The sequence below is a fragment of the Protomyctophum parallelum genome (genome assembly GCF_964188405.1).
Source record: "Protomyctophum parallelum genome assembly, chromosome: 19".
NCBI lineage: Eukaryota > Metazoa > Chordata > Actinopteri > Myctophiformes > Myctophidae > Protomyctophum > Protomyctophum parallelum.
The window spans coordinates 5,287,146-5,313,585 of NC_139717.1; the positions used below are offsets into that span (position 1 = coordinate 5,287,146).

Here is a 26,440-nt window from a genome sequence, read left to right on the forward strand (position 1 = left end):
GTGACAGCCTGTTTATTCATAATATTAAGGAAGATGATCGCGGAAAAAACACAACAAAGACATTATGAATATGATTATGAAAATAATAATTATGTATTATTTATTTATTTTTCTCCAAAAATGGATGGGTGGTCCAGCTCTCTAGATTCAAGATTCAAGACTTTATTGCCATGTCAACAGAGTTGATTGGAATTTGTTTCAGTGCACTAAAAACATACATACGATACATACACATATTCACATCACATAATCAGACAGAACACGATACAAAAATACAGACATCATAATTATGAAGGGGACCAATAAATAAGAAGAATGCAAAACGTTACAATTCATGTTGAATAAATAAATTGCAAATTCATCACAGTTCATCGTTTTACAAAGCAGCTTCACGCTGTAAAGTGCGAGTGAAAAGAGGGTCAGCATTCAGGAGGCGAACAGCCTCGGGATAAGTTCTTAAAGCGGGACGTGTTGCACTTTACAATTTACAATGTAGGCATTTAGCAGACGCTCTTAATCCAGAGCGACTTACATTAAGCAAGAACAAAAAAGCATTGGAATACATCACATAAAAACATTTATCAAGAAACATGCGTAAGCTAAGAAAGTAACAGTGGAATATCTATATAATGAAACTATACATATAAACTATACATATATACTACTATGCTATACATATGTACTATGGCGTGCTATGACTACATACAATGCAATTATAGTGCTGTCTACATAACATGCTATAAGTCTGTGTCAAATGCTATCTAAGTCAACAGAAATGCTATCTAAGGGGGTAGGGTAAGTGCTATGGGCCATGATGGAGTCTGAAAAGGTGGGTTTTCAGACTACGGCGGAAGATTGGGAGTGATGCTGCAGTTCTGACTGCAATGGGAAGTGCATTCCACAGTTTTGGAGCCAGAAGGGAGAAGAGTTTGGGACGTGTGGAGCGTTGTCCCGGCGTTTTTAGTGAGGGTGCTTCCAGCTTCCCTGCGTTGGCTGATCTGAGTGAGCGGGAGGGTTTGTAGGGTTCGATCATACTTGGAAGATATGGGGGAGCCATACCTTTGGTTGCTTTGAATGCCAGCATCAAAGTTTTGTATTCTGTGCGGGCAGCGACCGGGAGCCAGTGGAGGGAGCGGAGCAGGGGGGAGACATGTGAGAATTTTGGCTGGTTGAAGACCAAGCGAGCTGCGGCATTTTGGATCAGCTGGAGAGGCTTAAGTGCACATGCTGGTAGGCCAGTAAGGAGGGAGTTACAATAGTCAAGTTTTGACAAGACTGTTGTCTGGATGAGGAGCTGGGCTGATTCCTGGGTGAGGAACGGTCTAATTCGTCGTATGTTATAGAGTGTGAACCTACAGGATCGAGTGACAGCTGTGATGTGGGTTTTGAACGAGAGCTGACTGTCCAGGACAACACCAATATTCCTGGCTGTTGGGACAGACGTTACCAGGGCGTTGTCTACGGAAATAGTTAGCTCCCGCATAGGGCAGGACTTGGAGCTGGGAAGAAGAGAAGCTCAGTCTTGTCTGGGTTCAGTTTGATGTCAGCCAGGCATGCGGTGATGCGCTCTTCCACCTGAGTGGCAGAGGGGGGGAAGGATAGAAACAGTTGTGTGTCACCGGCGTAGCAGTGATAGGATATATTGTGAGCAGAGATGATAGTGCCAAGGGATTTAGTGTACAGTGAGAAAAGGAGGGGACCAAGTACAGATCCCTGTGGGACCCCATGCAGTCTCTAGCCTATAGATACGGTCTCTCTACGTCTCTAGCCTATAGATACGGTCTCTCTACGTCTCTAGCCTATAGATACAGTCTCTCTACGTCTCTAGCCTATAGATACGGTCTCTCTACGTCTCTAGTCTATAGATACGGTCTCTCTACGTCTCTAGCCTATAGATACGGTCTCTCTACGTCTCTAGCCTATAGATACGGTCTCTCTACGTCTCTAGTCTATAGATACGGTCTCTCTACGTCTCTAGCCTATAGATACGGTCTCTCTACGTCTCTAGCCTATAGATACGGTCTCTCTACGTCTCTAGCCTATAGATACGGTCTCTCTACGTCTCTAGCCTATAGATACGGTCTCTCTACGTCTCTAGCCTATAGATACGGTCTCTCTACGTCTCTAGGCTATAGATACGGTCTCTCTACGTCTCTAGCCTATAGATACGGTCTCTCTACGTCTATAGCCTATAGATACGGTCTCTCTACGTCTCTAGCCTATAGATACGGTCTCTCTACGTCTCTAGCCTATAGATACGGTCTCTCTACGTCTCTAGGCTATAGATACGGTCTCTCTACGTCTCTAGCCTATAGATACGGTCTCTCTACGTCTCTAGCCTATAGATATGGTCTCTCTACGTCTCTAGCCTATAGATACGGTCTCTCTACGTCTCTAGCCTATAGATACGGTCTCTTGAACGTTTTGCAGCCGCGTGCGCTGCTCTAGTATGCCGCGTAATGTGGCGAGGCACGCCGGGGGTTCCGAACCAGAACGCACATCTCCAACACCGGCAGCAGAGTGTATAGTAACCGTGTTCAATGAACTGCGCAGACTATACTAGCCTGGTTAATAAACCAGACTAATATTAACCAGACTATACTAGCCTGGTTAATAAACCAGACTAATATCGCACAGACCGCGGGACATTAGCCTGGTTAATAAACCAGACTAATATCGCACAGACCGCGGGATATTAGTCTGCGGAGGCTCAGCTTGGATTTCATTTCCAGGGAAACATTTTCTCTTTGACGCAATTGGTCAGAGCTACTGTCAGTCAAAGGTCTCAAGCATTTAACGTCACTGTACCAAAGCCCGCCCATATTGCATACCGTGTCCCTATTGGGCGCCCACATTCTCTGGTGTAGGAAATGGGCGTACAATTGAGCCTCTCCAGAGCGAAATCCGCCGGCAGGCAATTTATTTTTGCCAACGGCTGATTCGGTCTGGTTTATTAACCAGGCTAAGACTATACTCCATCGCACGCCGATGTTGCATGCCGAAAATATCTGATTAGTGGAAGCTAACAATGCGTTGTTTAGCTTGTATTGTGTAGATCAGATCTTTTCGGCAAGCGACACCGTCGCACGGCTTCTAACTGAGGCTTTCCCTCGGTGTGTCGTGTCCTGCCCATGGCTCCGTGTACCTGAGGCTTTCCCTCGGTGTGTCGTGTCCTGCCCATGGCTCCGTGTACCTGAGGCTTTCCCTCGGTGTGTCGTGTCCTGCCCATATGCTCCGTGTACCTGAGGCTTTCCCTCGGTGTGTCGTGTCCTGCCCATGGCTCCGTGTACCTGAGGCTTTCCCTCGGTGTGTCGTGTCCTGCTCATGGCTCCGTGTACCTGAGGCTTTCCCTCGGTGTGTCGTGTCCTGCCCATGGCTCCGTGTCCCTGAGGCTTTCCCTCGGTGTGTCGTGTCCTGCCCATATGCTCCGTGTACCTGAGGCTTTCCCTCTGTGTGTCGTGTCCTGCCCATGGCTCCGTGTACCTGAGGCTTTCCCTCGGTGTGTCGTGTCCTGCCCATATGCTCCATGTACCTGAGGCTTTCCCTCGGTGTGTCGTGTCCTGCCCATGGCTCCGTGTACCTGAGGCTTTCCCTCGGTGTGTCGTGTCCTGCCCATGGCTCCGTGTACCTGCAGTGCACTCTGACCATCTAACTCTGGGGAGACTGGGGAGCTCAGCATTCTGGGATAGTGGGATTTGTAGTTTTTGCGCAATTGAACAACACAGACACGTCAGACAGACAGAAGTCAGAGCTAAGAAAAAGTGACAGCCTGTTTATTCATAATATTAAGGAAGATGATCGCGGAAAAAACACAACAAAGACATTATGAATATGATTATGAAAATAATAATTATGTATTATTTATTTATTTTTCTCCAAAAATGGATGGGTGGTCCAGCTCTCTAGATTCAAGATTCAAGACTTTATTGCCATGTCAACAGAGTTGATTGGAATTTGTTTCAGTGCACTAAAAACATACATACGATACATACACATATTCACATCACATAATCAGACAGAACACGATACAAAAATACAGACATCATAATTATGAAGGGGACCAATAAATAAGAAGAATGCAAAACGTTACAATTCATGTTGAATAAATAAATTGCAAATTCATCACAGTTCATCGTTTTACAAAGCAGCTTCACGCTGTAAAGTGCGAGTGAAAAGAGGGTCAGCATTCAGGAGGCGAACAGCCTCGGGATAAGTGCTGTTCTTAAAGCGGGACGTGTTGCACTTTACAATTTACAATGTAGGCATTTAGCAGACGCTCTTAATCCAGAGCGACTTACATTAAGCAAGAACAAAAAAGCATTGGAATACATCACATAAAAACATTTATCAAGAAACATGCGTAAGCTAAGAAAGTAACAGTGGAATATCTATATAATGAAACTATACATATAAACTATACATATATACTACTATGCTATACATATGTACTATGGCGTGCTATGACTACATACAATGCAATTATAGTGCTGTCTACATAACATGCTATAAGTCTGTGTCAAATGCTATCTAAGTCAACAGAAATGCTATCTAAGGGGGTAGGGTAAGTGCTATGGGCCATGATGGAGTCTGAAAAGGTGGGTTTTCAGACTACGGCGGAAGATTGGGAGTGATGCTGCAGTTCTGACTGCAATGGGAAGTGCATTCCACAGTTTTGGAGCCAGAAGGGAGAAGAGTTTGGGACGTGTGGAGCGTTGTCCCGGCGTTTTTAGTGAGGGTGCTTCCAGCTTCCCTGCGTTGGCTGATCTGAGTGAGCGGGAGGGTTTGTAGGGTTCGATCATACTTGGAAGATATGGGGGAGCCATACCTTTGGTTGCTTTGAATGCCAGCATCAAAGTTTTGTATTCTGTGCGGGCAGCGACCGGGAGCCAGTGGAGGGAGCGGAGCAGGGGGGAGACATGTGAGAATTTTGGCTGGTTGAAGACCAAGCGAGCTGCGGCATTTTGGATCAGCTGGAGAGGCTTAAGTGCACATGCTGGTAGGCCAGTAAGGAGGGAGTTACAATACTCGAGTTTTGACAAGACTGTTGTCTGGATGAGGAGCTGGGCTGATTCCTGGGTGAGGAACGGTCTAATTCGTCGTATGTTATAGAGTGTGAACCTACAGGATCGAGTGACAGCTGTGATGTGGGTTTTGAACGAGAGCTGACTGTCCAGGACAACACCAATATTCCTGGCTGTTGGGACAGACGTTACCAGGGCGTTGTCTACGGAAATAGTTAGCTGCCGCATAGGGCAGGACTTGGAGCTGGGAAGAAGAGAAGCTCAGTCTTGTCTGGGTTCAGTTTGATGTCAGCCAGGCATGCGGTGATGCGCTCTTCCACCTGAGTGGCAGAGGGGGGGAAGGATAGAAACAGTTGTGTGTCACCGGCGTAGCAGTGATAGGATATATTGTGAGCAGAGATGATAGTGCCAAGGGATTTAGTGTACAGTGAGAAAAGGAGGGGACCAAGTACAGATCCCTGTGGGACCCCATGCAGTCTCTAGCCTATAGATACGGTCTCTCTACGTCTCTAGCCTATAGATACGGTCTCTCTACGTCTATAGCCTATAGATACGGTCTCTCTACGTCTCTAGCCTATAGATACGGTCTCTCTACGTCTCTAGGCTATAGATACGGTCTCTCTACGTCTCTAGCCTATAGATACGGTCTCTCTACGTCTCTAGCCTATAGATACGGTCTCTCTACGTCTCTAGCCTGTAGATACGGTCTCTCTACGTCTCTAGTCTATAGATACGGTCTCTCTACGTCTCTAGCCTATAGATACGGTCTCTCTACGTCTCTAGCCTATAGATACGGTCTCTCTACGTCTCTAGCCTATAGATACGGTCTCTCTACGTCTCTAGCCTATAGATACGGTCTCTCTACGTCTCTAGTCTATAGATACGGTCTCTCTACGTCTCTAGCCTATAGATACGGTCTCTCTACGTCTCTAGCCTATAGATACGGTCTCTCTACGTCTCTAGCCTATAGATACGGTCTCTCTACGTCTCTAGCCTATAGATACGGTCTCTCTACGTCTCTAGCCTATAGATACGGTCTCTCTACGTCTCTAGCCTATAGATACGGTCTCTTGAACGTTTTGCAGCCGCGTGCGCTGCTCTAGTATGCCGCGTAATGTGGCGAGGCACGCCGGGGGTTCCGAACCAGAACGCACATCTCCAACACCGGCAGCAGAGTGTATAGTAACCGTGTTCAATGAACTGCGCAGACTATACTAGCCTGGTTAATAAACCAGACTAATATTAACCAGACTATACTAGCCTGGTTAATAAACCAGACTAATATCGCACAGACCGCGGGACATTAGCCTGGTTAATAAACCAGACTAATATCGCACAGACCGCGGGATATTAGTCTGCGGAGGCTCAGCTTGGATTTCATTTCCAGGGAAACATTTTCTCTTTGACGCAATTGGTCAGAGCTACTGTCAGTCAAAGGTCTCAAGCATTGAACGTCACTGTACCAAAGCCCGCCCATATTGCATACCGTGTCCCTATTGGGCGCCCACATTCTCTGGTGTAGGAAATGGGCGTACAATTGAGCCTCTCCAGAGCGAAATCCGCCGGCAGGCAATTTATTTTTGCCAACGGCTGATTCGGTCTGGTTTATTAACCAGGCTAAGACTATACTCCATCGCACGCCGATGTTGCATGCCGAAAATATCTGATTAGTGGAAGCTAACAATGCGTTGTTTAGCTTGTATTGTGTAGATCAGATCTTTTCGGCAAGCGACACCGTCGCACGGCTTCTAACTGAGGCTTTCCCTCGGTGTGTCGTGTCCTGCCCATGGCTCCGTGTACCTGAGGCTTTCCCTCGGTGTGTCGTGTCCTGCCCATGGCTCCATGTACCTGAGGCTTTCCCTCGGTGTGTCGTGTCCTGCCCATGGCTCCGTGTACCTGAGGCTTTCCCTCGGTGTGTCGTGTCCTGCCCATATGCTCCGTGTACCTGAGGCTTTCCCTCGGTGTGTCGTGTCCTGCCCATGGCTCCGTGTACCTGAGGCTTTCCCTCGGTGTGTCGTGTCCTGCCCATGGCTCCGTGTACCTGAGGCTTTCCCTCGGTGTGTCGTGTCCTGCCCATGGCTCCGTGTACCTGCAGTGCACTCTGACCATCTAACTCTGGGGAGACTGGGGAGCTCAGCATTCTGGGATAGTGGGATTTGTAGTTTTTGCGCAATTGAACAACACAGACACGTCAGACAGACAGAAGTCAGAGCTAAGAAAAAGTGACAGCCTGTTTATTCATAATATTAAGGAAGATGATCGCGGAAAAAACACAACAAAGACATAATAATATAATAATAATTATGTATTATTTATTTATTTTTCTCCAAAAATGGATGGGTGGTCCAGCTCTCTAGATTCAAGATTCAAGACTTTATTGCCATGTCAACAGAGTTGATTGGAATTTGTTTCAGTGCACTAAAAACATACATACGATACATACACATATTCACATCACATAATCAGACAGAACACGATACAAAAATACAGACATCATAATTATGAAGGGGACCAATAAATAAGAAGAATGCAAAACGTTACAATTCATGTTGAATAAATAAATTGCAAATTCATCACAGTTCATCGTTTTACAAAGCAGCTTCACGCTGTAAAGTGCGAGTGAAAAGAGGGTCAGCATTCAGGAGGCGAACAGCCTCTGGATAAGTGCTGTTCTTAAAGCGGGACGTGTTGCACTTTACAATTTACAATGTAGGCATTTAGCAGACGCTCTTAATCCAGAGCGACTTACATTAAGCAAGAACAAAAAAGCATTGGAATACATCACATAAAAACATTTATCAAGAAACATGCGTAAGCTAAGAAAGTAACAGTGGAATATCTATATAATGAAACTATACATATAAACTATACATATATACTACTATGCTATACATATGTACTATGGCGTGCTATGACTACATACAATGCAATTATAGTGCTGTCTACATAACATGCTATAAGTCTGTGTCAAATGCTATCTAAGTCAACAGAAATGCTATCTAAGGGGGTAGGGTAAGTGCTATGGGCCATGATGGAGTCTGAAAAGGTGGGTTTTCAGACTACGGCGGAAGATTGGGAGTGATGCTGCAGTTCTGACTGCAATGGGAAGTGCATTCCACAGTTTTGGAGCCAGAAGGGAGAAGAGTTTGGGACGTGTGGAGCGTTGTCCCGGCGTTTTTAGTGAGGGTGCTTCCAGCTTCCCTGCGTTGGCTGATCTGAGTGAGCGGGAGGGTTTGTAGGGTTCGATCATACTTGGAAGATATGGGGGAGCCATACCTTTGGTTGCTTTGAATGCCAGCATCAGAGTTTTGTATTCTGTGCGGGCAGCGACCGGGAGCCAGTGGAGGGAGCGGAGCAGGGGGGAGACATGTGAGAATTTTGGCTGGTTGAAGACCAAGCGAGCTGCGGCATTTTGGATCAGCTGGAGAGGCTTAAGTGCACATGCTGGTAGGCCAGTAAGGAGGGAGTTACAATAGTCGAGTTTTGACAAGACTGTTGTCTGGATGAGGAGCTGGGCTGATTCCTGGGTGAGGAACGGTCTAATTCGTCGTATGTTATAGAGTGTGAACCTACAGGATCGAGTGACAGCTGTGATGTGGGTTTTGAACGAGAGCTGACTGTCCAGGACAACACCAATATTCCTGGCTGTTGGGACAGACGTTACCAGGGCGTTGTCTACGGAAATAGTTAGCTCCCGCATAGGGCAGGACTTGGAGCTGGGAAGAAGAGAAGCTCAGTCTTGTCTGGGTTCAGTTTGATGTCAGCCAGGCATGCGGTGATGCACTCTTCCACCTGAGTGGCAGAGGGGGGGAAGGATAGAAACAGTTGTGTGTCACCGGCGTAGCAGTGATAGGATATATTGTGAGCAGAGATGATAGTGCCAAGGGATTTAGTGTACAGTGAGAAAAGGAGGGGACCAAGTACAGATCCCTGTGGGACCCCATGCAGTTTGGAGGGTTCGGGGGGATGCTAACAGACCTTTCCAGGAAACCTGGTAGGTCCGGTCGGTGAGGTAGGAGTAGAACCACTTTAGTGCCATTCCACCGATGCCTAGATCCGCTAGAGTGTCTAGGAGCAGCTGGTGGTTCACTGTGTCAAATACTGCCGGTCTAGGAGAATCAGTACTGCAGAGTGGGAAGCAGCTTGGGCAGCATGTAGTGCTTCTGTGACTGCCAGCAGGGCAGTTTCTGTGGAGTGGGCCTTCTTAAATCCGGACTGGTTGGGATCCAGCAGGTTGTTCTGTGAGAGATGGAGAGAGAGCTGGTTGGAGACAACACGTTCAATGGTTTTAGAAATAAATGAAAGGAGTGATACCGGTCTGTAGTTCTTGACATCTGAGGGGTCAAGGGTTGGTTTCTTGAGGAGTGGTGTTACTCTGGCTGATTTGAGGGCAGATAGGACGCAGCCTGAGGTTACTGAGGTGTTGATGATGGAGGTGATGAAGGGGAGCAGATCATTTGCGATGGTCTGGAAGATTGGAGACGGGACAGGGTCAAGAGGACAGGTGGTAGGTCTAGAGGATGTTACTAGTTGTAGAACCTCGTCTGGGGAAAGAGGAGAGAAGGAGGACATGCATGGTATGTTGGGGTTAGTTTTGGTTGAGTCAGATGCCACTTTATGTGGGAGGGGAGGAAAGGAGCTGCTGATATCATCAACCTTCTTCTCGAAGTAGTTGACAAAAACATCAGCAGTGAGGGATGAAGGTTGAGTGGGGGAAGGGAGTTTAAGGAGGGAGGAGAAAGTGGAGAAGAGCTTCCTTGGGTTAGAACAGGCCTGTTTCATTCTTGCCTCTCTTACTTCAAGAACGGACGATTAAAGCATTGAAGCTGCGTACACTTTATTCACTTTACACATAACGTAGCTGCTCTGGTGTTACACTCTAACATGTCCGTGCGGAAACACGTATAGTAATAATATTTAATATGTATGTATGTATGCTGCGCAACAGTGACACTTGGTTTTGAAAACCAACCAAATGCAATTTCCGTGCTCAGGCACAGGTAGCCACCCAGCCGGCCACCCAGGCACAAACAAAGCTACTTAAGGAAGTGGTTGCACCACTTAAATAAAGACCTTTCCCAACACTGCATCCAGGTTCTTAAATAAAGACCTTTCCCCAACACTGCATCCAGGTTCTTAAATAAAGACCTTTCCCAACACTTCATCCAGGTTCTTAAATAAAGACCTTTCCCAACACTGCATCCAGGTTCTTAAATAAAGACCTTTCCCAACACTGCATCCAGGTTCTTATATAAAGACCTTTCCCAACACTGCATCCAGGTTCTTAAATAAAGACCTTTCCCAACACTGCATCCAGGTTCTTAAATAAAGACCTTTCCCAACACTGCATCCAGGTTCTTAAATAAAGACCTTTCCCAACACTGCATCCAGGTTCTTAAATAAAGACCTTTCCCAACACTGCATCCAGGTTCTTAAATAAAGACCTTTCCCAACACTGCATCCAGGTTCTTAAATAAAGACCTTTCCCAACACTGCACCCAGGTTCTTAAATAAAGACCTTTCCCAACACTGCATCCAGGTTCTTCAGTGCTAGCTGCTGTCGCTCCACTCCGAGGCATCAATCAAACCCACAATGGACCAATCAGCATCAGGTCCACAGACCACGGTACTGTTGGTTACTAATGCACTCACATCTTTACACAGTTTATTTGTGCGTCTCTAAATGTCGAATGACGAATTGAACATGGTGGACCCCATTGTAAACCAGTGTAACGATCGTCGACCACAGTTAACAGTTTTGTATTGAGTTGTGCTTGAAATGTATACTGTAATTCTCCAATCTGTTCATTAATTATTCAATCAATCATTAATTTATCCCAATTCTTATTAAATGTTTGTCTCGGTGGGATTAGTCTTTATGGCAACATGTGATGTTCTCCCCGTGCTTTGCAGTAGAGTTAGACCATATATGTAGTAGAGTTAGACGGAATGGAAATATATATTATCCTACTAATTGTTTCCACATTGACTGATACAGATATTTATTACCATATTACGATCATCACTCTGTATTGTTATGATTGAAATAACATGACTGTATCCAACAGGATGCTGATGACGACTTGACTTCTGAAGCAATGGATGCAGAAAAATCCAGAAAAGGTGAGTGTTTTTATCTCAGTGTCCGAGGTGACCGGTGAGTAGGTTGGTAGCTGGTGCTACCTTCTGTTTACCAGGGCTGTACAGTAGGGTTGTACAAGATGTTACATTACTTTGTATGGCATAATGGAGATGCAGAGAGCTTTGTTTTTCATTCATAGGATTCTCTAATTCCATCCACTCTTTTTCTCTCTTGCAAACAGCACAGTTTGTGATGCAGCACAGGGCACAGTTGACCCAAAGGGTGTCCGCAGTCATGGCTGTAGTAGACAGTCTAGGAGACAGCTGGGTCCACCCTGAGAGCTACAGCGAGATTAATGCTAAGAAGACAACCATGAAACAAATGAGGACTCTGTTCACATCAACAGTAGTTCCAGGAGGAACCGACGCCCGGGCAGCATTTTATGATGCCCTCATGGAACACCAACCCCGCCTGCTGGTGGACCTTGGTAAGATCATTCATTCATTCATTCATTCATTCATTCATTCATTTATTTAATTGGACAACCGCTTTTGGGTTTAGCGAAGGGCTACTTGCTCCCAATGTGCAGGTTGGTGCCTTGCATGGTTTCCTCCACCATCGCTGTGTGAATGGATGAATGTAATGCACAATCATAAAGGCGCTATATAAATACAGCAGTTACCATTTACCATGTCCACTCACACTTCATCCTCCTCTCCTTATGCATTTATCCTCCTTATGCATTTACCATGTCCACTCACACTTCATCCTCCTCTCCTTATGCAGGAGCTGATCCTCCATCACAAGACTCGACTAACAAGGCTAACGAGGGTGAGTCATGAAACAATCTGGACGGAGCCTTTTGTAAATTAGTTAAACAGTAACAGATTATTTCTGTATGTACTCCAGCAGTAAATGAGTTAAGGTGTCATCATCATATTATTGGCAGGCAACAAATTGTTTTAAACATGTTATGCATTTAAAATGTGCAATATTATAATCTCTCTCTCTCTCTCTCTCTCTCTCTCTCTCTCTGAGTGTAACACTAATATGTTTCTTTCTATTGTGCAGCTTCTCCAGTGCCCCCTGCTGGAGCCATTAATGAAGCACATGGTGGAAGTGTAGCGGTTGCTACTGTTTTATCTGGATGTAACATCAGTGGTTCAGTTATCATCACTGTCACCACTGCTACACAGCCAGGTACACTGTAAAATATACTACTGTATTACTACACAGCCAGGTACACTGTAAAATATACTACTGTATTACTACACAGCCAGGTACACTGTAAAATATACTACTGTACTACAGCAAGGTACACTGTAAAATATACTACTGTACTACTACACAGCCAGGTACACTGTAAAATATACTACTGTATTACTACACAGCCAGGTACACTGTAAAATATACTACTGTATTACTACACAGCCAGGTACACTGTAAAATATACTACTGTATTACAACACAGCCAGATACACTGTAAAATATACTACTGTATTACTACACAGCAAGGTACACTGTAAAATATACTACTGTACTACTAAACAGCAAGGTACACTGTAAAATATACTACTGTATTACTACACAGCAAGGTACACTGTAAAATATACTTGTGTATTACTACACAGCCAGGTACACTGTAAAATATACTACTGTATTACTACACAGCAAGGTACACTGTAAAATATACTACTGTACTACAGCAAGGTACACTGTAAAATATACTACTGTACTACTACACAGCCAGGTACACTGTAAAATATACTACTGTATTACTACACAGCAAGGTACACTGTAAAATATACTACTGTACTACTACACAGCAAGGTACACTGTAAAATAGACTACTGTACTACTACACAGCAAGGTACACTGTAGAGTTCTAGTGGCAATTATATAAATGCCATTCTACTATAATGATAATGACAATAGACTAATTGCATGAATGTTGTTACTTAGATAATGACAATAGAGCATCAATACATGCTAACGTATAATGACAATAGACAAACTAACGTTTCACTTCATTATCCTCCTCCTTATTCAGGACCTGAACTTCCATCACAAGACTCCGCTAGCAAGGGTGAGTAGAGAAACTTAGATCAGGTTCTCTACCTTTGTATCTCCAAGTACAGCAGTACACCTTCCCCACCTTCATCTATAATGATGTCATTCTATAACACATACTTAATGATGTCATCTTGTCTTTGGTCATTTAGAAACTCTTGATCTGTGTAAACAAGAGCTCAAGTCTAATCTGAGGCAGAAGAATCAGCGTTTGATTCACTGGAGCTCAGAAGATTTACCACAACCACTTGTGAGTGACATGTTCACAGAGGTCTACAACACAGTGGGAGGCAGTGGACAGGCCAATCAAGAACATGAGATCAAGCAGATTGAATTGGCATACAGCCAAACACCTGGACCAGAAACACCAATCAACATGGACGACATAGTGGAACCTTCACCTGGACAAAGTGATCCCATCAAAACAGTGATGATGAAGGGAGGGGCCGGCATTGGTAAATCAGTACAAGTTCAGAAGTTCACTCAGAACTGGGCAGAAGGCAAAGCCAACCAGCATGTCGACTTTGTGTTTCCATTCACTTTCCGAGAGTTGAATTTGGAGATGAAGGAGAACAAGGAGAACAAGTACAGCATGGAGGGACTTCTTCATCACTTCTTCAGTGAAACCAAGAAGATAAATATCTGCACCTTCCAACAGTGCAACATTCTGTTCATCCTGGATGGGCTTGATGAATCGAGGCCAGCTCTAGATTTCAAGAACACTGTGAGATGGACTGATCCGATGAAGCCAAACACAGTGCACGTTCTCCTGATAAACCTCATCAGGGGGAACTTGCTTCCAAAAGCCAAATTCTGGATAACCTCACGACCTGCAGCCGCCGGCCAGATCCCTTCTGTTGACAGGGTGACAGAGGTGAGAGGGTTCAGAGACCCTCAGAAGAAGGAGTACTTCTTCAAGAGGTTCCCTGATGATGAGCAGCTGGCCATTCAAATCTACTGTCACATCGAGAAGTCCCAAAGCATCCACATCATGTGTCACCTCCCGGCCTTCTGTTGGATCACTTCTAACGTTATGGAAAAAATTGTGAGGAAGAAAGGAGAGCTGCCAGAGAGCCAGAGCGCCATGTACTCCCACTTCATTGAGATGCAGTCCTTACTTAAGAATGCCAAGTATCCTGACAGGAAACAGTATGATGTCATTCTCTCTCTGGCGAAACTGGCTTTTGAAGGGCTGATGAAAGGCGACCTGATCTTCGAGGAAGAACACCTGACAGTGTCTGGCATTGATATCAGCGACACAGCAGTGTACGCAGAACTGTTTGGAGAGGTTCGCGGAACAAGGGACAAGATGTTCTCCTTTGTCCATCTGAGTGTTCAGGAGTTTCTGGCTGCCCTCCACGTCTTCATCACTTTCATCAACACTGGTGACAACCTACTACTCTCAACCTCCAAGAGGTCATTTGGAAAGGTTTTCAAATCCAAGATTCATCACCTCTACCAAAGTGCTGTAGACGAGGCCTTAAGGAGTCCAAATGGACACCTGGACTTGTTCCTGCGTTTCCTGATGGGCCTCTCTTTGGACACCAATCAGAAGTTCGTACAAAAGCTCATAAAAAAAGGGAAAAGCTTCCAGACCAATCATAAAACCATCAAATACATCAAGGAGAAGATCAAAAATAATTCATCTCCAGAGAGAAGCATCAATCTGTTCCACTGTCTGAATGAGCTGAATGATCATTCTCTGGAGGAGGACATCCAACGGTACCTGACGTCAGGACGTCTCTCCACAGACAAGATCTCTCCTGCTCAGTGGTCAGCTCTGGTCTTCGTGTTGCTGTCTTCAGGAAAGGAGCTGGACGTGTTTGACCTGAAGAAATACTCTGCTTCAGAGGAGGCTCTTCTGGGGTTGCTGCCTGTGCTCAAAGCCTCCAAGAAAGCTCTGTAGGTTCACTGATAACTGGATACATTTCAAATATTATTTGATCTTTATTTAACATCAAATCTAATACATGCACCACTATTGTTTCTTCAGGCTGAGTGGCTGCAACCTGTCGAAGAGATGCTGTCAGGAGTTATCGTCAGCTCTCAGCTCCAGCTCTAGCCTGAGAGAAGTTGACCTGAGCAATAATGACCTTCAGGACTCTGGAGTCAGCCTCCTGGCTGAGGGACTGGGGAGCCCACACTGCATGTTGGAGACTCTCAAGTCAGTATGCCTGAAACTGGGTTCAACTGTGTTAAAATAAAACAAAGGTTTTTAAAATCAATGGGACAAAATATAACATTGTGAAACTCTGTGTGTGAGTGTGTGTGCGTGCGCGTGTGCGTGCTATTTATTTTATTATATGATCTTTATTTTCCTGAAATCTAATGACTAAATCTTTTACCACTATTGTTTCTGCAGGCTGAGTGGCTGCAACCTGTCGGAGAGATGCTGTCAGGAGTTATCGTCAGCTCTCAGCTCCAGCTCTAGCCTGAGAGAAGTTGACCTGAGCAATAATGACCTTCAGGACTCTGGAGTCAGCCTCCTGGCTGAGGGACTGGGGAGTCCACACTGCATGTTGGAGACTCTCAAGTCAGTATGCCTGAAACTGGGTTCAACTGTGTTCAAATAAAACAAACGTTTTTAAAATCAATGGGACAAAATATAACATTGTGAAACTCTGTGTGTGAGGGTGTGTGCGTGCGCGTGCGCGTGTGCGTGCTATTTATTTTATTATATGATCTTTATTTTCCTGAAATCTAATGACTAAATTTTTTACCACTATTGTTTCTGCAGGCTGAGTGGCTGCAACCTGTCGGAGAGATGCTGTCAGGAGTTATCGTCAGCTCTCAGCTCCAGCTCTAGCCTGAGAGAAGTTGACCTGAGCAATAATGACCTTCAGGACTCTGGAGTCAGCCTCCTGGCTGAGGGACTGGGGAGTCCACACTGCATGTTGGAGACTCTCAAGTCAGTATGCCTGAAACTGGGTTCAACTGTGTTAAAATAAAACAAACGTTTTTAAAATCAATGGGACAAAATATAACATTGTGAAACTCTGTGTGTGTGTGTGTGTGTGTGTGTGTGTGTGTGTGTGTGTGTGTGTGTGTGTGTGTGTGTGTGTGTGTGTGTGTGTGTGTGCGTGCGCGTGTGCGTGCTATTTATTTTATTATATGATCTTTATTTTCCTGAAGTCTAATGACTACATTTTTTACCACTGTTGTTTCTTCAGGCTGAGTGGCTGTAACCTGTCAGAGAGATGCTGTCAGGAGTTATCGTCAGCTCTCAGCTCCAGCTCTAGCCTGAGAAAAGTTGACCTGAGCAATAATGACCTTCAGGACTCTGGAGTCAGCCTCCTGGCTGAGGGACTGGGGAGCCCACACTGCATGTTGGAGACTCTCAAGTCAGTATGCCTGAAACTGGGTTCAACTGTGTTAAAATAAAACAAACGTTTTTAAAATCAATGGGACAAAATATAACATTGTGAAACTCTCTGTGTGTGTGTGTGTGTGTGTGTGTGTGTGTGTGTGTGTGTGTGTGTGTGTGTGTGTGTCTGTGTCTGTGTCTGTGTCTGTGTGTGTGTGTAGTTTGTCAGGATGTCTGGTCACAGAGAAAGGCTGTTCTTCTCTGACCTCAGCTCTGCGCTCCAACCCTTCCCATTTGAGAGAGTTGGACTTGACCTTCAATCATCCAGGAGAATCAGGCGAAGCGATGCTCTCTGCTGCTGTGAAGGATCCACGCTACAGACTGGACGCTCTGAGGTGTGAGAGAGACTGTGTGGGTGTGTGTGGGTGTGCATGCAGTGTCTACTCAGACCACGTGTAAACACCAGACATCAGATAGAAATAAGTTAGTCAGTTCAACTCTGACAGCAGGAGGCTGTTAGAGAGACAGTTAGTCAGTTCAACTCTGACAGCAGGAGGCTGTGAGAGAGACAGTTAGTCAGTTCATCTCTGACAGCAGGATGCTGTGAGAGAGACAGTTAGTCAGTTCAATTCTGACAGCAGGAGGCTGTGAGAGAGACAGTTAGTCAGTTCAACTCTGACAGCAGGAGGCTGTGAGAGAGACAGTTAGTCAGTTCAACTCTGACAGCAGGAGGCTGCCAGCTCACCTCTGATAGAAAATCAATAACTAGGTAATCAATAGGCTATGTATACATCAATAACTAGGTAATCAATAGGCTATGAATACATCAATAACTAGGTGGTCAATACACTGTGAATACATCAATAACTAGGAGAGAAGGACTCAATGTTCTCAATCATACTGTGATGCTGTTCTGTGTTGTTTGATGTTTAATGGTGTAAAATCATTATCAATTATATTATCATAGAGAATATTCAGGTCTGACTTTGTCTCTCCTCCAACTCCAGTGTGGACCACGGTGGAGAGAACAGGCTGACACCAGGAGTGAAGAAATGTAAGTTTATATTCTGTTTTATTCATTCAGTCAAAGCATCACTATTAGGTCATTGGTTCTCAAAGTGGGGTCTGGGGACCCTCCAGGGGTCCTTGGGGGGTTCCAGGGGGTCCCCAGCTAAATGTGTTAATACAGCATCACAATAACTTTAACCTCTTTATCGATATTTATGAACATTTTGAAAAAGCTTGAAAGTGTTTTGCAAAATATGTTTTAATCTTCTCTTCACGATGGGGGTCTGTGGCCAAATATAATATAAATGTGGGGGTCCTTAGTATGAAACAGTTTGAGAACCACTGACTTGATTGAAGATGATAATGGACACACATGGATTCTCATTTTGACCGTTTTAACGGACCACTCACCAACCTTAACCCATTTTGGGCGGGAACCCCTTTTGGTGTTTTAAGCATTGTTATACTTTAGCTGTTGTAAAATAGCAGATCTACAAGCTCATAGCGCGAGTGCCGCGCTACGAGCTTGTAGGTCTGCTATTTTTGAAAAAGCGAACGTTTTTAACTCATATTTGCTTCTGAGGGGTCCCTAGAACAACATATTTTCAAATGGGGGTCCGTGGCCAATTACATATAATGTTTGGGGTCCTTGACATGAAATATTGAGCACCACTGATATAGAAACTTAGGTATTTCTGAAAACTGTCAGGATTTAGTTTTAATTATCCGGTATTTTTAACAGACCCCTCACCAACCTTAATCCTGCCGTTTTAACGGACCCCTCACCAACCTTAATACGGTGGTTTTAACGGACTCCTCACCAACATTAATCCAGTCATTTTAAAGGACCCCTCACTAACCTTAATCCGATTGTTTTAACGGACCCCTCACCAACCTTAATCCGATCGTTTTAATGGACCCCTCACCAACCTTAATCCAGTCGTTTTAACGGACCCCTCACCAACCTTAATCTGGTCGTTTTAATGGACCCCTCACCAACCTTAATCTGCTCGTTTTAACGGACCCCTCACCAAACTTAATCCGGTGGTTTTAACGGACCCCTCACCAACCTTAAATCGGTGGTTTTAACGGACCCCTCACCAACCTTAATCCGGTGGTTTTAACTGACCCCTCACCAGCCTTAATCCGGTGGTTTTAACGGACCCCTCACCAACCTTAATCCGGTGGTTTTAACGGACCCCTCACCAACCTTAATTCTGTCGTTTTAACTGACCCCTCACCAACCTTAATCCGGTCGTTTTAACGGACCCCTCACCAACCTGAATCCAGTCGTTTTAACGGACCCCTCACCAACCTTAATCCGGTCGTTTAAACGGACCCCTCACCAACCTTAATCCGGTCGTTTTAACGGACCCCTCACCAACCTTAATCCGGTGGTTTTAACGGACCCCTCACCAACCTTAATCCAGTCGTTTTAACGGACCCCTCACCAACCTTAATCCGGTGGTTTTAACGGACCCCTCACCAACCTTAATCCTGTCGTTTTAACGGACCCCTCACCAACCTTAATCCGGTCGTTATAACGGACCCCTCGCCAATCTTAACACATTTTGGGCGGGAACCCCTTTTGGTGTTTTAAGCATTATGTTATACTTTATCTTTTGAAAAATAGCAGATCCACAAGCTCATAGCGCGCCACCGAGTGCCGCGCTACGAGCTTGTAGGTCTGCTATTTTTGAAAAATCTTGAAAATGTGGCACAAATCTTTGAATATATATTCTTTCAGAGCGAACGTTTTTAACTCATATCTTTGATTCTGAGGGGTCCCTAGAACAACATATTTTCAAATGGGGGTCCGCGGCCAATTACATATAATGTTTGGGGTCCTTGACATGAAATATTGAGCACCACTGATATAGAAACTTAGGAATTTCAGAAAACTGTCAGGATTTAGAAGACATTTTTTGTCGACGTCAAGTCTAAATGGGTTCATCCAGTCGTTTTAACGGACCCCTCACCAACCTTAATGCGGTTGTTTTAACGGACCCCTCACCAACCTTAATGCGGTCGTTTAACGGACCCCTCACCAACCTTAATGCGGTCGTTTAACGGACCCCTCGCCAACCTTAATCCGGTGGTTTTAACGGACCCCTCGCCAACCTTAATCCGGTGGTTTTAACGGACCCCTCACCAACCTTAATCCGGTCATTTAAACGGACCCCTCACCAACCTTAATCCGGTCGTTTTAACGGACCCCTCACCAACCTTAATCCGGTGGTTTTAACGGACCCCTCACCAACCTTAATCCGGTCGTTTTAACGGACCCCTCACCAACCTTAATCCGGTGGTTTTAACGGACCCCTCACCAACCTTAATCCGGTCGTTATAACGGACCCCTCACCAACCTTAATGCGGTTGTTTTAACGGACCCCTCACCAACCTTAATCCGGTCGTTATAACGGACCCCTCACCAACCTTAATGCGGTCGTTTTAACGGACCCCTCACCAACCTTAATCCGGTCGTTTTAATGGACCCCTCACCAACCTTAATCCAGTCATTTTAACGGACCCCTCACCAACCTTAATCCGGTGGTTTTAACGGACCCCTCACCAACCTTATTCCGGTCGTTTTAACGGACCCCTCACCAACCTTAATCCGATCGTTTTAACGGACCCCTCACCAACCTTAATCCGATCATATTAACGGACCCCTCATCAACCTTAATCCGGTCGTTTTAACGGACCCCTCACCAACCTTAATCCGGTGGTTTTAACGGACCCCTCACCAACCTTAATCCTGTCGTTTTAACGGACCCCTCACCAACCTTAATCCGGTCGTATTAACGGACCCCTCACCAACCTTAATCCAGGGTTTTAACGGACCCCTCACCAACCTTAATCCATTTTGGGCGGGAACCCCTTTTGGTGTTTTAAGCATTGTTATAATTTAGCTGTTGAAAAATAGCAGATCTACAAGCTCATAGCGCGCCACCGAGCTTGTAGGTCTGCTATTTTAGAAAAATCGTGAAAATGCGGCACAAATCATTGAATATATATTCTTTCAGAGCGAACGTTTTTAACTCATATCTTTGCTTCTGAGGGGTCCCTAGAACAACATATTTTCAAATGGGGGTCCGCGGCCAATTACATATAATGTTTGGGGTCCTTGACATGAAATATTGAGCACCACTGATATAGAAACTTAGGTATTTCAGAAAACTGTCAGGATTTAGAAGATTATTTTTGTCGACGTCAAGCCTAAATGGGTTAATCCGGTCGTTTTAACGGACTCCTCACCAACCATAATCCGGTCGTTTTAACGGACCCCTCACCAACCTTATTCCGGTCGTTTTAACGGACCCCTCACCAACCTTAATCCTGTCGTTTTAACGGACCCCTCACCAACCTTAATCCAGTCGTTTTAACGGACCCCTCACCAACCTTAATCCAGTCGTTTTAACGGACCCCTCACCAACCTTAATCTGGTCGTTTTAACGGACCCCTCACCAACCTTAATCCTGTCGTTTTAACGCACCCCTCACCAACCTTAATCAGGTCGTCTTAACGCACCCCTCACCAACCTTAATCCAGTCATTTTAACGGACCCCTCACCAACCTTAATCCAGTCGTTTTAACGGACCCCTAACCAACCTTAATCCGGTCGTATTAACGGACCCTTCACCAACTTTATTCCGATCGTTTTAACGGACCCCTCACCAACCTTAATCCAGTCATTTTAACGGACCCCTCACCAACCTTAATCCGGTGGTTTTAACGGACCCCTCACCAACCTTGTTCCGGTCGTTTTAACGGACCCCTCACCAACCTTAATCCGATCGTTTTAACGGACCCCTCACCAACCTTAATACAGACGTTTTAACGGACCCCTCACCAACCTTAATCCGATCACATTAACGGACCCCTCACCAACCTTAATTTGGTGGTTTTAACGGACCCCTCACCAACCTTAATTTGGTGGTTTTAACGGACCCCTCACCAACCTTAATCCGATCATATTAACGGACCCCTCATCAACCTTAATCCGGTGGTTTTAACGGACCCCTCACCTACCTTAATCCTGTCGTTTTAACGGACCCCTCACCAACCTTAATCCGGTGGTTTTAACGGACCCCTCACCAACCTTAATCCTGTCGTTTTAACGGACCCCTCACCAACCTTAATCCGGTGGTTTTAACGGACCCCTCACCAACCTTAATCCGGTCGTTATAACGGACCCCTCACCAACCTTAATGCGGTTGTTTTAACGGACCCCTCACCAACCTTAATCCGGTCGTTATAACGGACCCCTCACCAACCTTAATGCGGTCGTTTTAACGGACCCCTCACCAACCTTAATCCAGTCATTTTAACGGACCCCTCACCAACCTTAATCCGGTGGTTTTAACGGACCCCTCACCAACCTTATTCCGGTCGTTTTAACGGACCCCTCACCAACCTTAATCCGATCGTTTTAACGGACCCCTCACCAACCTTAATCCGATCATATTAACGGACCCCTCATCAACCTTAATCCGGTCGTTTTAACGGACCCCTCACCAACCTTAATCCGGTGGTTTTAACGGACCCCTCACCAACCTTAATCCTGTCGTTTTAACGGACCCCTCACCAACCTTAATCCGGTCGTATTAACGGACCCCTCACCAACCTTAATCCAGGGTTTTAACGGACCCCTCACCAACCTTAATCCATTTTGGGCGGGAACCCCTTTTGGTGTTTTAAGCATTGTTATAATTTAGCTGTTGAAAAATAGCAGATCTACAAGCTCATAGCGCGCCACCGAGCTTGTAGGTCTGCTATTTTAGAAAAATCGTGAAAATGCGGCACAAATCATTGAATATATATTCTTTCAGAGCGAACGTTTTTAACTCATATCTTTGCTTCTGAGGGGTCCCTAGAACAACATATTTTCAAATGGGGGTCCGCGGCCAATTACATATAATGTTTGGGGTCCTTGACATGAAATATTGAGCACCACTGATATAGAAACTTAGGTATTTCAGAAAACTGTCAGGATTTAGAAGATTTTTTTTGTCGACGTCAAGCCTAAATGGGTTAATCCGGTCGTTTTAACGGACTCCTCACCAACCATAATCCGGTCGTTTTAACGGACCCCTCACCAACCTTATTCCGGTCGTTTTAACGGACCCCTCACCAACCTTAATCCTGTCGTTTTAACGGACCCCTCACCAACCTTAATCCAGTCGTTTTAACGGACCCCTCACCAACCTTAATCCAGTCGTTTTAACGGACCCCTCACCAACCTTAATCTGGTCGTTTTAACGGACCCCTCACCAACCTTAATCCAGTCGTTTTAACGGACCCCTCACCAACCTTAATCCTGTCGTTTTAACGGACCCCTCACCAACCTTAATCCAGTCGTTTTAACGGACCCCTCACCAACCTTAATCCAGTCCTTTTAACGGACCCCTCACCAACCTTAATCCAGTCGTTTTAACGGACCCCTCACCAACCTTAATCCGGTCGTATTAACGGACCCTTCACCAACTTTATTCCGATCGTTTTAACGGACCCCTCACCAACCTTAATCCTGTGGTTTTAACGGACCCCTCACCAACCTTAATCATGTGGTTTTAACGGACCCCTCACCAACCTTATTCCGGTCGTTTTAACGGACCCCTCACCAACTTTATTCCGATCGTTTTAACGGACCCCTCACCAACCTTAATCCTGTGGTTTTAACGGACCCCTCACCAACCTTAATCATGTGGTTTTAACGGACCCCTCACCAACCTTATTCCGGTCGTTTTAACAGACCCCTCACCAACCTTAATCCTGTGGTTTTAACGGACCCCTCACCAACCTTAACCATGTGGTTTTAACGGACCCCTCACCAACCTTAATCCTGTCGTTTTAACGGACCCCTCACCAACCTTAATCCAGTCGTTTTAACGGATCCCTCACTAACCTTAATCCGATCGTTTTAACGGACCCCTCACCAACCTTAATCCGGTCGTATTAACGGACCCCTCACCAACCTTAATCCAGGGTTTTAACGGACCCCTCACCAACCTTAATCCGGTCGTTTTAACGGACCCCTCACCAACCTTAATCCGGTCGTTTTAACGTACCCCTCACCAACCTTAATCCGGTCGTTTTAACGGACCCCTCACCAACCTTAATCCGGTCGTTTTAACGGACCCCACACCAACCTTAATCCAGTCGTTTTAACGGACCCCTCACCAACCTTAATCCGGTCGTTTTAACGGACCCCTCACAATCCGATCGTTTTTACGGACCCCTCACCAACCTTAATCCGGTCGTTTTAACGGAACCCTCACCAACCTTAATCCGGTCGTTTTAACGGACCCCTCACCAACCTTAATCCAGTCGGTTTAACGGACCCCTCACCAACCTTAATCCGGTCGTTTTAACGGACCCCTCACCAACCTTAATCCGGTCGTTTTAACGGACCCCTCACCAAACTTAATCCAGTCGTTTCAACGGACCCCTCACCAACCTTAATCCGGTCGTTTTAACGGACCCCTCACCAACCTTAATCCGGTGGTTTTAACGGACCCCTCACCAACCTTAATCCAGACGTTTTAACGGACCCCTCACCAACCTTAATCCGGTCGTTTTAACGGACCCCTCACCAACCTTAATCCAGTTGTTTTAACGGACCCCTCACCAACCTTAATCCAGTCGTTTTAACGGACCCCTCACCAACCTTAATCCAGACGTTTTAACGGACCCCTCACCAACCTTAATGCGGTCGGTTCAACAGACCCCTCACCAACCTTAATCCGATCATATTAACGGACCCCTCATCAACCTTAATCCGGTGGTTTTAACGGACCCCTCACCAACCTTAATCCAGTCGTTTTAACGGACCCCTCACCAACCTTAATCCGGTGGTTTTAACGGACCCCTCACCAACCTTAATCCTTTCGTTTTAACGGACCCCTCACCAACCTTAATCCAGTCGTTTTAACGGACCCCTCACCAACCTTAATCCGGTGGTTTTAACGGACCTCCGGCCCTCACCAACCTTAATCCTGTCGTTTTAACGGACCCCTCACCAACCTTAATCTGGTCGTTTTAACGGACCCCTCACCAACCTTAATCCTGTCGTTTTAACGGACCACTCACCAACCTTAATCCGGTGGTTTTAACGGACCCCTCACCAACCTTAATCCATTTTGGGCGGGAACCCCTTTTGGTGTTTTAAGCATTGTTATAATTTAGCTGTTGAAAAATAGCAGATCTACAAGCTCATAGTGCGCCACCGAGCTTGTAGGTCTGCTATTTTTTTTTAATCGTGAAAATGCGGCACAAATCTTTGAATATATATTCTTTCAGAGCGAACGTTTTTAACTCATATCTTTGCTTCTGAGGGGTCCCTAGAACAACATATTTTCAAATGGGGGTCCGCGGCCAATTACATATAATGTTTGTGGTCCTTGACATGAAATATTGAGCACCACTGATATAGAAACTTAGGAATTTCAGAAAACTGTCAGGATTTAGAATAATTTTTTTGTCGACGTCAAGTCTAAATGGGTTAATCCGGTGGTTTTAACGGACCCCTCACCAACCTTAATCCGGTCGTTTTAACGGACCCCTCACCAACCTTAATCCAGTCGTTTTAACGGACCCCTCACCAATCTTAATGCGGTCGTTTAACGGACCCCTCACCAACCTTAATCCAGTCGTTTTAACGTACCCCTCACCAACCTTAATCCAGTCGTTTTAACGGACCCCTCACCAACCTTAATCCGGTCGTTTTAACGGACCCCTCACCAACCTTAATCCTGTCATTTTAACGGACCAAAATGAAAAATAGCAGATCCACAAGCTCATACCGCGAGTGCCGCGCTACGAGCTTGTAGGTCTGCTATTTTTGAAAAAGCGAACGTTTTTAACTCATATCTTTGCTTCTGAGGGGTCCCTAGAACAACATATTTTCAAATGGGGGTCCGCGGCCAATTACATATAATGTTTGGGGTCCTTCACATGAAATATTGAGCACCACTGATATAGAAACTTAGGTATTTCAGAAAACTGTCAGGATTTAGAAGACATTTTTTGTCGACGTCAAGTCTAAATGGGTTAATCCGGTGGTTTTAACGGACCCCTCACCAACCTTAATCCGGTGGTTTTAACGGACCCCTCACCAACCTTAATCCGGTGGTTTTAACGGTCTATGGGTTGATTTCACCCAACACCTCATAAGGTCACCATATAGCTGTCTGTCACAGGCATAATGCGCCCTCTAGCTTTCCCCTGTGGGCATTACAGTCCATCTGTTACCATTGAAAGGATATAGTTACAGTAATGTGAAGTCACTGAGGTGAAATTATTATTATTATCATTATCATTATCATTATCATTATCATTATCATTATCATTATCATTATCATTATTATTATTATTATTATGTGTGATTGTAAACTGGTGCTGTATTGCATGTTGTTCTTCTCATCAGATGTGTGTGAACTCACTCTGGATCCAAACACAGCACACAGACACCTCTCTCTGTCTGAGAACAACAGGAAGGTGAGCCGGGTGGACGAGGATCAGAACTATCCTCCTCATCCACACAGATTTAAGGACTACGAACAGGTGATGTCCAGAGAGACACTGAGTGGACGCTGTTACTATGAGGTACAGTGTAGTGGAGAGCTTAGTGTAGCAGTGGTACACGGAGAATACCACGGACAGGTTGATCACAGTGACTTTGGATACAATGATCAGTCCTGGGCTCTGCACTGTCGTGGTGTTAATGACCGCTACATTGTGACTCACAATAAGGAGAGGACTTTCCTCCCTGTCAGTTGCTCCTCCTACCCCTCCACAGTAGCAGTCTATGTAGACCATGCTGCTGGCACTGTGTCCTTCTACACAGTGTCCTCTGACTCACTCACACACCTGCACACCTTCCAGTGCACGTTCACTGGACCTCTCCATGCTGGGTTCTGGTGCTGGGGGGGGGGGGGCTCAGTGTCTCTGTGA

General features: G+C 45.4%; 1 protein-coding gene across 1 annotated transcript; it reads left to right on the forward strand.

Annotated features, from left to right (window-relative positions):
* Positions 1 to 11,119: 11,119 nt before the first annotated feature.
* LOC310876418 (NACHT, LRR and PYD domains-containing protein 12-like) lies at positions 11,120 to 26,440 on the forward strand (the record flags this gene model as incomplete). Its single annotated transcript, XM_083789950.1, has 13 exons — positions 11,120 to 11,144; positions 11,345 to 11,590; positions 11,890 to 11,934; positions 12,175 to 12,303; positions 13,154 to 13,189; positions 13,326 to 15,075; positions 15,167 to 15,337; positions 15,536 to 15,706; positions 15,911 to 16,081; positions 16,344 to 16,514; positions 16,699 to 16,872; positions 17,485 to 17,531; positions 25,914 to 26,440. The coding sequence occupies 13 exons, from the start codon at positions 11,120 to 11,122 to the stop codon at positions 26,438 to 26,440; spliced, it is 3,663 nt and encodes a 1,220-aa protein (XP_083646076.1).